The sequence below is a fragment of the Rhinopithecus bieti genome, unplaced genomic scaffold, assembly GCF_001698545.2.
Source record: "Rhinopithecus bieti isolate Rb0 unplaced genomic scaffold, ASM169854v2 scaffold_83366, whole genome shotgun sequence".
NCBI classification, from domain to species: Eukaryota; Metazoa; Chordata; class Mammalia; order Primates; family Cercopithecidae; genus Rhinopithecus; species Rhinopithecus bieti.
The window spans coordinates 676,988-692,614 of NW_016832657.1; the positions used below are offsets into that span (position 1 = coordinate 676,988).

The window sequence follows — 15,627 nt, forward strand, 5'->3', positions numbered from 1 at the left end:
TTAATTGCACCAGAATCTATTAACTCTGTAATTCTAAAAATATGTGTCTTGGATAATCTTCCAGCTCTAATGTGCTGTGAATAAAAAATGTCGTAGGTAGGCATAAAAAAATCCTACCCTCTTCTATTACATTCTCCATCTGATATAGAATATATGACATACACATATTCTATAAACGAATACATGATATAGAGTCTATCATGTAGCGATTTACTTTTTACTTCTGTGAATTACAACGTGGTACGGTAGGAAATGAGGAAGCTTAAAAAGCACAATTTTCTCACTAAAGCATAACCAGACACAGCAGCCTATTAGGGTTTCTCCACCAGAAGATGGCAGGCAGTCAAGGGGGACAGAGTTCGACCGGCGATATGCCAGCTGATTTCCCCTAAGAGATGCCAAGGGCAGCTGACCGCCCCTCCTGGCCCGTGAAGCTGCTCCTTGCGGGCCAAGAACTGCCCAGAGGAGCCAGAGGAGGCCCTCAGGAGCCACAGCTCTCCCTGACCTGGCCTGTATTTGCACCCCTAGGGATCCCATTCCCTTTCCCGACGCAGTGCAAGGAAAGGGAGCGGAATGGGGGCGGAAAGGCAATAAAAAACTTGTAAAGCCGTAACTGCTAGTTCTCCCGGTAGCCTATGTCCCTGCAAACATCCTCCACAAGAAGTAAACTGGGTGGGTAGTAAGGGGTGAAGGCTCCCTTCTCAGGGCTGCCGGGACGGCCTCGAGGGCTTGTCTCTGTTTAGGTCCCAATTCCTCCCGGATCCGTACACTCACACAAGCGCAGGGCAACAATCTGAGCGAGTGTTCGTGTGTGCCCGTGTGACTCGCCATCGCGTGGCAGATGTTCGGTTGAACACTACAGTAATTTATGTAACAGGCTTATGAGCGCAGGTCCCTGGGCCCACAGCTTCGCGGGGGTCTGGTCGAGCGTGCGTCACAATCTACGCGGCCAAGAGCAATGCGCACGCGCAATATAACGCGGGGCTGCCAGCAACTTCCGGGCGCTAAGGGGCAGGCAAGGCAGTGACGTGTCCTAACAGTCCGACGGACCTAGATACCCCTCTTTGGTTCCTCCTCTTGGGATTAGTGTCCATCTCTGGAAGCAGGATCCAGGAGGACGGGAGGGGCCGCTGCGGACCGCAGTCGCGCGACCCGGAGGAGACGCCAGCCTGAGGAACTCAGCGATCCCCGACTCCTACCGGCGTCCCGCCCCGCCCATGCGCACGCGCACTGGGCGGCAGCTGGCGGCGCCGGAGCTTTCCGGACACCGGGCGGTGCCCAGCCAGCTGGAGGGAGGGAGGCGTCAGGCGGGGAGGGAAGCAAACGGCGGGACCAGCGGCGACGGTAGCAGCAGCATGGCCGCGATCTATGGGGGTATAGAGGGGTGAGTGCGGCCCGGCGGAGGGAGCCTGGGCCCGAGGGTGGGGCGGAAGGCCGTGGCCAGGCTGGCAAGCTGGTGGCCTTGAGCCACGGCGTCCGGGCACTTTGGGCGGCGGGACCTTGCGGAGAAGAGGTGTGTGCACGCGCAGGGGCGCCCTGCAGCGCGCGGCCGTATGCCTTACGGGGACTCTGCGTGTGCAATAGCCACACCCCGGGTGGGGGATCCTTTGTGTTTCTTGGAACCACGCCCCTTTCTCCCACGAAACACCCACTCCGTTGTCTTCAGCTGGGGAAGCAGCCCCTTTTACCTATTCCTGACCTCGGACAGAGTTTTGCAGAACAGGTGTCAGGTGTGAAATTGCTGAGCGGGGGCAGGGTGGGGAGTGGGAGTGGGAGTGGGGAAAAGCGGGACAGAGATCTTAGTTGGAGGTTATCCGGGAGCTGGAGCAGCTGTGAGCCAGAGTGCTAGGTTGTCCTGATGTCTGAAAACCACTCCATCCCTGTTGGCCTGCCATGCTGCTTTCACTAGATTGCATTTTTCTGCTCAGAAGCTTGTTTACTGAACTTTTTGTAATAGTTCTGCCCCTGGGTATGACTATGGATAAGATATTTACCCTCCCTGGGCTACATATGTGCAAAGTGAGGATAGAGATAAATAAGATCGCTACGTCCCTGTCAGTGGCAACATTCTGTGAATCTGAGTGTGTCAAATCAGGGAATAATGGGGTGGCTGTTCTCTCGGCCAGGGCACTGTACTTTCGAATCTGTGATTGTTTTCACTTCTCTGGCAGCCACACCCCACTCTTGATTCACAGACTCCACAGTCTTTTCCCATGAATTATTAGGAATGAGCTTTCCCAGGCCGGGCTCGGTGGCTCAAGCCTGTAATCCCAGCACTTTGGGAGGCCGAGACGGGCGGATCACAAGGTCAGGGGATCGAGACCATCCTGGCTAACACGGTGAAACCCCGTCTCTACTAAAAAATACAAAAAACTAGCCGGGCGAGGTGGTGGGCGCCTGTAGTCCCAGCTACTCCGGAGGCTGAGGCAGGAGAATAGCGTGAACCCAGGAGGCGGAGCTTGCAGTGAGCTGAGATCCGGCCACTGCACTCCAGCCTGGGCGACAGAGCAAGACTCCGTCTCAAAAAAAAAAAAAGGAATGAGCTTTCCCATCCTGGATCTGTAGCACTTAAAAACACACACACACACACACACACACACACACACACAAAACCAAAAAAAAAAACAGTATAGAAGTCTGCATTCATCCTTGTTATAGTCATCTGTAAGATATGATCCATTTCTTCCAGTTCGTCAAGACATTCTTTTGGATGTTGAATCTGCCAACTCATGTATTAACTACCCCCTTGAAATTTCATGTCCTCTTTGAGTTTGATGAGCGGTCTTCAGTGTCCTCTTCTTCCATTCGTAAAAGTAATGGTCAGTAAACATATATCCCACCACCACAGATCTCCCTGTGAACTATCGTGACCCCCAGTAATCAACATTTGACGGTTTACTTGCTTAAGTATGTATGAACTCACCCTGTCATGTGGTCAGCATTTCTCCCAAAGGTGTCTTAAAGACACCTGGATCTTGAAAGGCAGTCTTTAGCTATTGTGAGGGAAGCAGAGATATGTGCCATTTTTCTTAGGAGTGTTTGTTGAGCATTGCCCGTGCCAGTTCCTGTGCTAGTGCTGAGAGGGTAAGTGATCAGGAGCTTGACCCAGTGGAACTTGAAGTCTAGTAAGAGGTGGACACAAAGCCTCTGAACACACTCTTCATACAGAGGAGTCCTTAATAACTTTAGAGGCACTGTGAAGTTTTGACTAATGGAGACTTAACTAATTCGTGGGGGTGGGCCACACCTCAGAAAAGGTTTCCAGGACTAGGTGAAGTGTAAGTAGAGTTTTGCAGGATAAGGAGGACATCCCTAAGGGAAGAAGAGTGAGAATTATGTTTCCGTTAAAGAGCACGCAAGCACTGAACCATAGAGGCGGGTTTGGGAGTGGTGATTGAGTTTGTGGAAACTGTGTCTTCCATCACACTGGGCTCTGCCAGTGTGGACAGCACAAGCTTAGTTCTCTCTGCGGGTTTTTTCCGAGCAAGACCAAGTGCCCTCTTGTGTTCTGTAGGGGAGGCACACGGTCCAAGGTCCTTTTAGTCTCGGAGGACGGAAAGATCCTGGCAGAAGCAGATGGACTGAGCACAAACCACTGGGTAAAAACCACACTGAGGGGATCAGAGGGCTTGGTTCTGATTTTATTCTCTGTAATTCCTGTTGAGGTGGTGGCTGGGGCTCATAGAGCAGCCTGTAGGGGCAACATAGCTTCTGTAAGCCTTTGTAACTCCTTCTTCCCTTGATTGGGGCCAGCTGATCGGGACAGACAAGTGTGTGGAGAGGATCAATGAGATGGTGAACAGGGCCAAACGGAAAGCAGGGGTGGATCCTCTGGTACCACTGCGAAGCTTGGTGAGTCTGGGGTGGAGCCGGGGAATTCAGCCATCAGTGACACTGAGACAGCTAGCAAGTTCGAACTAGATGAGTTTGATGACTGTAGAGGGAAAGACCTCCAAGACTTAGTCCCTGGTGTCGAAACCGTCATAATCTCACCCAGTCTCATGGCTTCAGTTGCCACCTACAAAGTACAAGTGTGTTGGAAGAGCACAGGGCTTTGGAGAGCTGCCGAGACCTTGGTTTGAATCCCAGCTTTGCTGCTCAGTATCTGAGTAACCGTGTGTAGGTTACTTACCTTCTCTAAGCCTCAGTTTCCTCATTTGGAAAATGTGGATAGTAGCTACCTCAGAGTTGTTGGGAAGGTAAAATGACATGATACATTGCAAAGCGGTTAGTATAGAGCCTGACCCATAAGCACTCATTAAATGTTAGCTATTATTACTCCTGCGTCAAATCTTTCTCCCAAGTTGCAGCAGCTCCAGCCACTCCCTGGACATACATGCGGGATGTTCTGCAGCCATGGGCAAACCCCATGTGTTCCAAACCAAACTTACCTCTCCATCGCCCCTCACCTTGCCCTGCTGCCTGTTCTTTCTGTTAAGAGCACTACCGCCCTCCCAAGCTCCAAAGCTGGCATTGTGGAATCCATCTTTCTTCTGTCCATCCCCAGTCCAGGTTGTTCTATAAGAACAACCTGGTTATAAACCACAGCCTTCCGAGGGTTCATTGTGTGGGGTGAAAGGAGGACTGGGGCTGGGTGAGCAGGGTATGGCCAGATGGGGAGAACAGGAATCAGGCATCAGGACGGGGAGGGGGTTGAGAAAAGAGCTGGGGCTGGGGCTCTGCACACTCGCTCACCTCCCACGTGGCCTAGGGCCTATCTCTGAGCGGTGGGGAACAGGAGGACGCGGGGAGGATCCTGATCGAGGAGCTGAGGGACCGATTTCCCTACCTGAGTGAAAGCTACTTAATCACCACTGATGCCGCCGGCTCCATCGCCACAGCTACACCGGATGGTGAGGAAGTGGAGGGAGGGGTGAGAGTGAGAACTGGTTTTTTTGGGAAAGCCCCCTAGATACAGCTGACAAAACTTGTTCTGCAAATATCCAGAAGGCAGCCTCTCTTATATTCCCCTCGACTCCTTCAGTAGTTTAAGTTTGTGCCAGAGCAAGGACCAGGCAGCAGGAGGGAGGGCAAGAAAGGTCTCTTGATGGGAATCAAGGAGTGGAGTTAAACATAACTCCCCTGCAGATGAGGGAACCCCTGGGGGCGGTGTGGTGAGGAAGGCAGGCTGTGGAAGCTGTCAGTGCTGAGGAGGAAGTGGGGTGGCCCTGTGATAGTGTAAGAGTGTTGGTGTCATGGGATTGGTGTTTGAATCCCAGTTCCTGTTTTGCCTGCTATACCATGTTGATGAAGTTCCGAAACTCTCTTGAGTTTCCGTTTCCTCATCTATAAAATAGAAGTAGTTGTATTCATAAGATGGTTTAGGGTATGAGTGAATATCACTATGAGAACAGGTCTAGCACAATCTCAGTAAAGCAGGTAGAGTCACTGGAAAATCGGCTGGGCAAGAAGCCGCATTCCCTCTAAGAGGTGCAGGCTTGCATTTCTCTTTGTCCCCCTAGACAAGGGCATTATGGGATTGGAGTTTTTCTGAGACCCAGGCCCTCACCCTCAGGCAGGAAACTAGCTGGGCCCAGTTTTCTCCTCTACAGGACTGGGTGGTGATCCCTTGCCTGGGGCTGGTTTCTTTCCTGTCTTTCCACAGCAGCAGGTCTGTTGGTCTGTGCCAGGCGTTGGCCGCACAGAGCCTCCTATTCCCTTTCCCCAGGTGGAGTTGTGCTCATAGCTGGAACAGGCTCCAACTGCAGACTTATCAACCCTGATGGCTCTGAGAGTGGCTGCGGTGGCTGGGGCCATATGATGGGTGATGAGGGTTCAGGTGAGCTCACTGACTGGCCCAGCTCCTGGTCCTGGATCTGCCCCTTCCTTCACTCCTTGTCTTTCTCTCCCTACCCTTGGCTCACTGAGCCCTTGGGGCTTCCTGGGGACAACTCCTGAACAGGCCATTCCATGTGCAGGATCATGACTGAGATCATAGAGGTACAAATGCTGGACTAGCTGCTGACCCTGCTCTCCAGCAGTGACTTGCACCCAGGACTCAGATTCATCCCTCAGCACAGGGGCCTGCCTGTGTTGACTTGCTGTCCTTAGGGAGGAGTTGAAACTGAGGGTAAGGCCATAGATGCCAGGAGATGGCATACCAGTCTGCTAGGGGAAAGGGGTGTAGAAGCCCTTCCCACCATCACCGCTTTCCAAGTAGCGTGTGTATATTCTCACAGGGGCCCTTGAGGTCCAGTTCATGGCAGTGACTCCGGTGGTATTTGTGACAACAGACTGACCTTGTTTTATCCTTGGGTAGCAGCTGGTGTGACACAGCCTCACCTATTCTGTCTTCCCCCTCCAACTTTCTCTTGGTCAGTCAGGTACTGTTTGATTAGAGACCTCCCCACCCCCCTCTCCCACCCCCTGCCACCCTTGGCTGGGAATCAGGAAACCTAATTTGTATAAAACTCAAGCAGATCACTAACCTGTCTGGATCTGAGTTTCCTTCCTCATGAGCTCAGGGTGACTGCTCCCATCTTCTTAGCCCTCTCTGCTCCCTGCAGCCTACTGGATCGCACACCAAGCTGTGAAAATAGTGTTTGACTCCATCGACAACCTAGAGGCGGCTCCTCATGATATCGGCTCCGTCAAACAGGCCATGTTCAACTATTTCCAGGTACTCCTCCTGCTCCCAGGAAGCATGCACACTTGGGGGTAGGGCGGTGAAACACTCCAGGTAAGAGTGGATGCAGAGGAGGGCCTGGGTGGGTGGGCAGGAAGTAGGATGGGCTGTGGGTCTGAGTTGCAGGGTGAAGTCGTAGGTGAGGACGGTGCATTCTAGGAGGTGCATTCTAGGACGGACAGGGTGGTGCATTCTAGGAGGGTGTCAGTCATGAGGAAGGGGTGGTTTGGGGACAAGTGATTAGGCAGACTTCATTATTGGGCAGCTAGAATCTGCTGGGAAGGAAAGCAGATGGCATTCTAGGCTAGAATGAAAAGTTCAGGGTGAGGTCGGAGGGCAGAGACAGCAGGTAGAGTGTGAACGCATGCACTGGGCTGTGAGCTGCTTCTGGCCTGGAATGGTCAAGAGAGCCCCTGAAGAGGTGGACAGGGAGAGTTCTGGGGGAGATGCATCTTCCTCCCCAGGGCATTGGGGATTGACTCCTCCTTGTTTGTGCCGTGTTCTTTTGTGGTAAGTTAGGAAACACCTGCCTTTAGCAGAACCAGAAGTGAAAGGCGGGAGAGAAGGTGAAAGGGAGAGGACAAAGTTGATGAGTTTATTTGATAGTTACCTGTGAGGCCCAGTTAGTCTTCCTGTCTAGCCATTTAGGTGGGCTGGGGCTGGGGCTGGGGCTGGGGCTGGGACCAGGACCAAGGAAGGAAAATAGAGATGCTGGAAAGTAGGGCCTGGATTATCGGGGCTGAGGGATTGATGATGAAAGAGGAGCCCCGGCTAGGCCAAGGTGAGGAATAGGAGGGGACCAGGCAGATAAATCACTTCATGAGCAGTTGTCATAGGAAGTGCAGTTAGTAACTGTTAAGCTATCCCGACTCAGCCAATTGGTTCCAAACTCTACTGATAGGTCTGCTGTTCCCTCTTCTATCCTTTAGTCATTCTTATAGGGTTGTTACAAAGATCAAATGAAATAGTATATAACATGCTTACTACATTGCCGTAAGTGCTCAAGTTTTACCACCCACCCCCTCAGACATTTACTTAAAATGTATTCTGGGCCGGGCGCGGTGGCTCACGCCTGTAATCCCAGCACTTTGGGAGGCCGAGGCGGGCGGATCACAAGGTCAGGAGATCGAGACCATCCTGGCTAACTCGGTGAAACCCTGTCTCTACTAAAATACAAAAAATTAGCCGGGCGCGGTGGCGGGTGCCTGTAGTCCCAGCTACTCGGGAGGCTGAGGCAGGAGAATGGCATGAACCCGGGAGGCGGAGCTTGCAGTGAGCCGAGATCGTGCCACTGCACTTCAGCCTGGGCAACAGAGCGAGACTCTGTCTCAAAAAAAAAAAAAAAAAAAAAAATGTATTCTAGGGGCCGGGTACAGTGGCTCACACCTGTAATCCCAGCACTTGGAGAGGCCAAGGTGGGCAGATCACTTGAGGTCAGGTGTTCAAGACCAGCCTGGCCAACATGGTGAAACCTCGTCTGTACTAAAAATACAAAAATTAGCCAGGTGTGGTGGCGGGCGCCTGTAATCCCAGCTACTCAGGAGACTGAGGCAGCGAATTGTTTGAACCTGGGAGGCGGAGGTTGCAGTGAGCTGAGATCGCACTACTGTACTCCAGCTTGGGCGACAGAGTGAGACTTTGTCTCAAAAAAAAAATGTATTCTGGGGAACCGTTGGTTCCTCAGGACCTTAGAGGTGTCAAAGATGTGTAAGTTTGTTGGGATTGGAAGGACCTGCCTTCTGTGGTCAAATAAGTTTTGGGAGAAACAAATTGATTTCTTGATTACAGGACTTCTCAGAGCCTTTAATTTGCTAATGTGCATTGTGACTCCCCAAGGGAGAGTTACAATATGCAATATTCCTTAGATTCCTTTGACCAAAGAAATCTTTTCAAGAGCATCCCAACCCAGCTACTCAGGAGGCTGACGTGGGAGGATTGCTTAAGGCCAGCCTAGGTAACAGCAAGACCTTGTCTCTAAAAAGGAAAAAAAATTACAAAAAAAAGAACAGCTCAAGAAACTATAGGAAAGACTTTGGTGAACACAATTCTGTTCTCTGTGCTGCCTTCAAACTAATCTATAAGAAATTATGAAGTCCATGTTAGAGAAAACAAATAACTTTTCTCAAATGAGGAATCTCAAATCCTTGTACTTTGGAGTTAAAAAAAAATTATTCTAGCTTTTCCAACAGTAGAGACATTAGGAAGGCCAACTTTGGTGGGCAGATTGGGATTTTCTTTTGCTTCTGATAACTCTCTTGTGCCCTTTCTCCTCTTAGGTGCCAGATCGGCTAGGAATACTCACTCACCTGTATAGGGACTTTGATAAATGCAGGTTTGCTGGGTTTTGCCGGAAAATTGCAGAAGGTACTGGAGGCGGGGTGGGTTTTATGTGGCTTTGTTCTTCAAAGATCCCCAAATGGGAGATTGAGTGGGGTTCAGACAGGACTGGACAACAGTTTTCCTCTCACTGAGTGACCTCTGTTCTCTGCTACCACGGGCCTTGGTGCTGGTGGGCCTTGGGGTGGAGGCAGAAGGGCATGTGGGTTGTGTTGACAGTTTTGTATTACCTGTGTTTTTCTCTTTAATAGCTGTCATGGCTTGTGTAGGCTGTATGCCTGTTTCTGAGGAATTTATGAAGCAGTTGTCCTTTGGACAAATCTATAACTCTTTTTTCCTGCCAATTATACTCAAAGAACTAGGGTATTATAGAGAGGTTAGGCATATTTTGTTGGGTGTCAGGAGATGCTGAACAGAGGGCTTGAATATCTGTACATTGCTCTTTCTCCACTGTAAGGTCCATCCTGCCTTAATTTGGGTTCCTGCAGCCTCAGGGCATTCTAGGGCTCTCTTCGATCCTGCTGGACTGAGTCCCCTCTAGAAAAGAGCCAGGAACAGGCTCACCAACAACAGATTGTTAGAAGTGGGTGGAGGGCACTGACAGGAGTCCCATCCAGCTGTTCATCTAGGGTCCTGGGTCCCCAGAGCTGTTTGTTAGTGGAGACTTGCTTCTCCACCTGCCACGAGGCAGGCATCCATCCTGCAGTAGACTCCCGCTAGCTCAGGATGCTCCCATGGTGGCTGCCTTGCAACAGAGAGAGAATAGCCCAGGAATGGCAGCTCCCTCATTTCTCACCAGTTCCCTTCTTCCATCCTCCCTACCCCAGGTGCTCAGCAGGGAGACCCCCTTTCCCGCTATATCTTCAGGAAGGCTGGAGAGATGCTGGGCAGACACATTGTAGCAGTGTTGCCCGAGATTGACCCGGTAAGTTGAGGTGGGAGTGAAGGTGGGGAGCTGCTGGGCGAGGGGTGGTCCTTTCCCACTGGGGATGGGACTATCCCATCAAATCCTGTGTAAATTGGATACTATTGTAAATGAACTTAGGGTCTGAGAAACATTCTGCAGAATGTCTGTAACAAAAAAGTTATTTGGTCAGATGCCCACCTCTGTAATTGACCTGTAATCTGTATTTATATATATTGTATTGGTTTAATGTATGTGTGTGTGTGCTGTCCCCTTTCTTTTTATTTTTTTATTTTATTTTTTGAGACACAGTCTACTTTTGTCAGCCAGGCTGGAGTACAGTAGCGCGATCCTGGCTCACTGTAGCCTCCGCCTCCCACTCCACCTCCTGGGTTCAAGTGTTTCTCGTGCCTCAGCCTCCCCAGTAGCTGGGATTACAGGCGCACATCACAACACCCAGCTAATTTTTGTATTTTTAGTAGAGACAGGGTTTTGCCATGTTGGCTAGGTAGGTCTTGAACTCCTGACCGCAAGTGATCCACCCACCTTGGCCTCCCAAAGTGCCAGGATTACAGGCATGAGCCACTGTGCCCAGCCTGTCCCCTTTTTTTCTGTTCATTTCAGTTCAGTCATGTTTCTGTTAATTTCCCTCACTTCTCTCTTTCCTTCCTCTCTATTGTTGCTCAACGCTTTTTCCTTCCTCTTCTCTCCTTGGCCTTTCTGAGTCTCTCCTATTTTCTTCCTTTTTTTTTCCCTTTCCTGAGTCTATCTACTGTTTCTTGGCTTGAGGGTGAGTAACCGGGATAGGGTGGGTTGCTCATAGGAAACTCCCCGCTTCAGCACTGGAGAGACTAGGTTGGCCCCCGTATCCATTTTCTGCTCTCCACCCAGGTCTTGTTCCAGGGCGAGATTGGACTCCCCATCCTGTGCGTGGGCTCTGTGTGGAAGAGCTGGGAGCTGCTGAAGGAAGGTGAGCCTGTGGGGAGGCTGGAAGGGCAAGGCCAGGGGACGGGGCTGGAAAGGAGGTGGCCCAGGAAAGCTGCTTGCCCCAGAGAGAACCTGCTTCCTGGACCCTGAGGCCTAGACAGGCCACTGATGCTCCCATCTAAGGCCCTCAACCTCACTCTGCCATTGAGCCCTTTAATGATGTCCCATCCACCTTCCTTGAACTCTTGAAAACATGTTGTGTTCCAAATGATTTATTGAATCATAGCCACTTTTTAAAAGTTAAAGACAGATCAAACTTAAAATTGGAGCACTGACTGGCATGTGATAACCTGTGGGGACATCCCTAGTCAACATAATTCTATCCGGAAGAAAAGAGGCCTGGCTGCTTAGCCCTGGCAGCCTTATGCCAGGCAGTTGGATGGTTTCCACTGGACATTCTGAAGTAGCTCAAGGACTCCCATTGCTACCATGGAGTTCCTGGCATTGGGTCCTTTGGAGCTGAGAGGAGGGCAGGCCCCCTGTGCTGCTGACTCCAGTACCCACGATTTTTCAGGCTCCAATACCCAAGTACCCAGTGCACCCTGTGTGCTGGGGACTTGGCATGTAGGCCCCTCCAGCACCTCTACAGGAGTACCTCAGGGTCTGGGCGTCCTTGTCTCCCTTCCTGGCCCCCGTACAGGTTGCTGGTCTCCTCTTATCTCTGTCCTTGTGTTCTTCCCTCCAGGTTTTCTTTTGGCGCTGACCCAGGGCAGAGAGATCCAGGCTCAGAACTTCTTCTCCAGCTTCACCCTGATGAAGCTGAGGCACTCCTCCGCTCTGGGAGGGGCCAGCCTAGGGGCCAGGCACATCGGGCACCTCTTTCCCATGGACTATAGCGCCAATGCCGTTGCCTTCTATTCCTACACCTTCTCCTAGGGGGCTGGTCCCTACTCCACCCACTCCAAGCTCAGTGGACACTGGGTCTGGAAGGAAGGAGTCTTTTGCTTCCTTTCTCCTTTTTACAAAAACAAACATAGAAGAAAATAAACGCACTTTATCCACTCCCCAATTGGACTGCATTATCAAACACACATGCTGTGTACATCCTCAGTGCACCTGCCAGCAGATATCCCGGAGCCTAAGGAGTGGATTTAGTCCAAGGTTTAAAGCCCTGCCCCCAGGTGCTCGGCCGGTGATCTGCATCCACTCAGCATGCACTTAGGTGGGGAATTTTCATTTCTATTATACTAAACAACTTGAGTAATTTGTGCTGCAGAGGTCCAGCATCTGCACTTGAGGGAGTTCTACACTACAGCTGGTAAGTTCTGATTAGGCCCTCTAAGACGCCTTGAACACTACCTTGTTGCCCAAGTCAGATCTTTCTTTCACAATGTAGCATTCATGTGGAACAGAATGGTAACAGCTCTCCTTCCATCAGCTCTAGCCCAATGCTGCAAGCTGGAGCTTTGAGCAATAGGAACTCCAGCCAGGTTCCTTCTGAAAGAACAGCCAGCCATCTTCACGTCCAGCTATGACCAAATCACTGTGGTCTAGCACCCAGCAAGTCTCCAGTCCAGCACCTGGTAAAAAGCTTGCAGAGAGAACAAGGATACAGCAGAGGCATCTTTGCTATAACCCAGTCTTGATAAAACTGTTGGGTTATTAATGAGTGGTGAGCTTTGGAGATTTTTAAAAATACGCTCTCAGGATGAGGATCAAACAGCATTTCGGTGAAAAGAGTTTATAACTACTGAGACCAACATGTTCTTCAGAATATGGCCATCACTTTTCCTTAGATTGTCTAGACTGCAATTCCAACTGGACAGTGGAGGTTTTAGTGGAGGAGCACATCTTGATTTTTTTAGTCCCAGCATATAAGTGTTGAAAAAATGCTGAAAAAAGGCAGCATTAAAGTGCATATGGTCAGATGTGTTCCTAGTTCCTGTCACATTTAGGAGATGTGATGAAGTCGCTTGCTCCCCGGTTATTAAGGCTCTATTAGACAGGCTTCAGTGCCGAAAATCACAAGTGATTCTTATTTTTTTATTTTTTGAGGCGGAGTCTCGCTCTGTCACCCAGGCTGGAGTACAGTGGCGCAATCTGGGCTCACTGCGAGCTCTGCCTCCCAGGTTCATGCCATTCTCCTGCCTCAGCCTCCCGAGTAGCTGGGACTACAGGTGACCACCACCACGCCCGGCTACTTTTTTGTATTTTCAGTGGAGACAGGGTTTCACCATGTTAACCAGGATGGTCTCGATCTCCTAACCTCATGATCCACCCTCCTCGGCCTCCCAAAGTGCTGGGATTACAGGCGTGAGCCACCACGCCCGGCCAACCACAAGTGATTTTTAAAACTTTATTTTAGAGGTGGGGTCTTACTCTTGCCTAGGCTAGAGTGCAGTGGCACTATCATAGCTCACTGCAGCGTTGAATTCCTGAGCTCAAGCGTTCCTCCCAACTCAGCCTTCCAAGTAGCTGGGACTACAGGCATGTACCACCACACCTGGCTCATTGTGTCATTTTTTTGTAGAGATGGGTCTTGCTGTGTTGCTCAGGCTGGTCTCGAACTCCTGGCTTCAAGCAGTCCTGCTGTCTTGGGCTCCCAAAGTGCTGGAATTACAGGTGTGAGCCACCATGCCCAGCCCATGAGTGATTTTGCTGAGTTTTCCCCTTTATTTTATTTTATTTTTGAGACGGAGTCTCGCTCTGTTGCCCAGGCTGGAGCGTAGTGGTGTGATCTCAACTCACTGTGCCCTCTGCCTCCCAGGTTCAAGTGATTCTCCTGCCTCAGCCTCCCGAGTAGCTGGAATTACAGGCATGCACCACCATGCCCTGCTAATTTTTTGGTATTTTTTAGTAGAGATGGGGTTTTGCCATGTTGGCCAGGCTGGTCTCAAACTCCTGACCTCAGGTGATCTGCTCGCCTTGGCCTTCCAAAGTGCTGGGATTACAAGTGTGAGCCACTGCGCCCGGCCTTCTCCCTTTTTACTTTTAAACTTATAGTGTCCCCCAACAAGCTCTCAGGAGCAATTGATGGGATTTTTGTATTACCAAGGCATTACGAGATGTATACATTCCCCATCTGAGCCTGTAACAGCCCTGTGATGAGATGAGAGCTTGGAACAAGCATTGGAATGAGGCTAGCACTGCTTTGTCTCCCTGTGTGATCTCAGGGATGCTACAGCTTCATTTGTCCCTTTCATTCAGCAAACATTTATTGAATTTCTTGTAGGTGTGATGAGTACTCTAAGCATTAAAAATAAGTACACCAAGGCCGGGTGTGGTGGCTCATGCCTGTAATCCCAGCACTTTGGAAGGCTGAGGCAGGCAGATCACAAGGTCAAGAGATGGAGACCATCCTGGCCCACATGGTGAAATTCCGTCTCTACTAAAAATACAAAAATTAGCCAGGCGTGGTGATGCGCGCCTGTAGTCCCAGCAACTCGGGAGGCTGAGGCAGGAGAATGGCGTGAACCCGGGAGGTGGAGGTTGCAATGAGCTGAGATGGCGCCACTGCACTCCAACCTGGTGACAGAGGGAGACTCCATCTCAAAAAATAAGTAAATAAGTACATCAGGCTGGGCACAGTGGCTCACGCCTGTAATCCCAGGACTTTGGGAGGCAGAGGTGGGTGGATTGCTTGAGGTCAGGAGTTCAAGACGAGCCTGACCAGTATGGTGAAACCCCGTCTCTACTAAAAATACAAAAATTAGGGGGGAGTGGTAGCAGGTGAGGCATGAGAATGGCTTGAATCCAGGAGGCAGAGGTTGCAGTGAGCTGAGATCACGCCATTGCACTCCAGCCCACATCTCAAAAAAAAAAAAAAAAAAAAAAGAATATACCATCCACCTCTTCAAGGAAGTTACATTCTAATAAACCCTATAAATACAAAACTACATACAACTATAGTATTTTAAAATGCTGTAAATAGGCAAGTCAGCTCAGGATCCACCAAACCCTGCCCCCTGCCCCGCCCCTGCCTTCCCCACCGGTCCTGACCTTCCATTTTTAGGAAGGAGGCAAAGAAATGATAGGGCTCAGAACAAAACCCATGGGCCTTGGGCTGGTCCCATATCGTTTTTTACCATATGATAAAGCCCCTCAACAAATCACTGGGAGATTTGAACGAGGTTTCAGTTTAAATAATTAGGCATTGCCAAACCATAATCACAACAGCAGGGACTGTGGCTGCCTGGTTACCCCCGTAGCCCCTGTCCCTAAGAGAATGCTTGACATGTAGCAGGCTCTCAAACTTGTTCAATAGTTGAAAGGCAGATACGGAATACTTGTTTTCTAGGGAGGTAGTCAGTTTTGCCCAGAAACAGGAAAACAAATGTCTAGTTTCCCTTCTAGCCCAAAGATGTCACTGACTCTTTGTTCAAAGTTGTACATATCATTGTGACTATTGGCAACCATGTATTAAGTGCCTATTATGTGTCAGGCAGTATTTTAAAATTCTGTCATTATAGTTCCAGGGGAGAGGTGTTGCACCTTTACAAATAAAGAGGTTATTTGTAAATAAAGTTCAGGCCAGTGGCACAAAGTACTGAAGGTGGGATTCACTCGGGTCTATCACTTCCAAGCCCATGGTTTCTGCTTTGTAACCCTGTTTGGAAAGAAAACCACAACTAAGATTATGACCCATCCTGACACAAGAAGTTTCACACATATACACCACACATACTGCCCCCGCCCCAGTATGATGGCACAGTGACCCAACCTCATTTAGAAGGGTACCAGTGCCAGCAAATGCATTTAACATTTTATTGAGATTCTCAACAGCTGCCTTTTGTTTTGTATAGCAATTTTTTTACAAAGTAATTTTTTTCCATTA

At 50.1% G+C, this 15,627-nt stretch overlaps 1 protein-coding gene across 1 annotated transcript; it reads left to right on the plus strand.

Moving 5' to 3' along the window:
- The first annotated feature begins 355 nt into the window (after positions 1-355).
- Positions 356-11,862, plus strand: NAGK (N-acetylglucosamine kinase). The gene is made up of 10 exons (XM_017865660.1): positions 356-1,384; positions 3,515-3,599; positions 3,754-3,852; positions 4,712-4,853; positions 5,669-5,779; positions 6,507-6,619; positions 8,902-8,989; positions 9,790-9,887; positions 10,758-10,836; positions 11,539-11,862. The coding sequence occupies exons 1-10, from the start codon at positions 1,218-1,220 to the stop codon at positions 11,727-11,729; spliced, it is 1,173 nt and encodes a 390-aa protein (XP_017721149.1). The 5' UTR covers positions 356-1,217; the 3' UTR covers positions 11,730-11,862.
- The last annotated feature ends 3,765 nt before the right edge of the window (positions 11,863-15,627 follow it).

Bases quoted from the DNA above. Each gene is read 5' to 3' on its own strand.
- NAGK (XM_017865660.1), top strand. From the start codon at position 1,218: ATGCGCACGCGCACTGGGCGGCAGCTGGCGGCGCCGGAGCTTTCCGGA. The intron at 5,780-6,506 runs GTGAGCTCACTG...TGCTCCCTGCAG, and splicing joins GATGGGTGATGAGGGTTCAG to CCTACTGGATCGCACACCAA. The intron at 6,620-8,901 runs GTACTCCTCCTG...TTCTCCTCTTAG, and splicing joins CCATGTTCAACTATTTCCAG to GTGCCAGATCGGCTAGGAAT.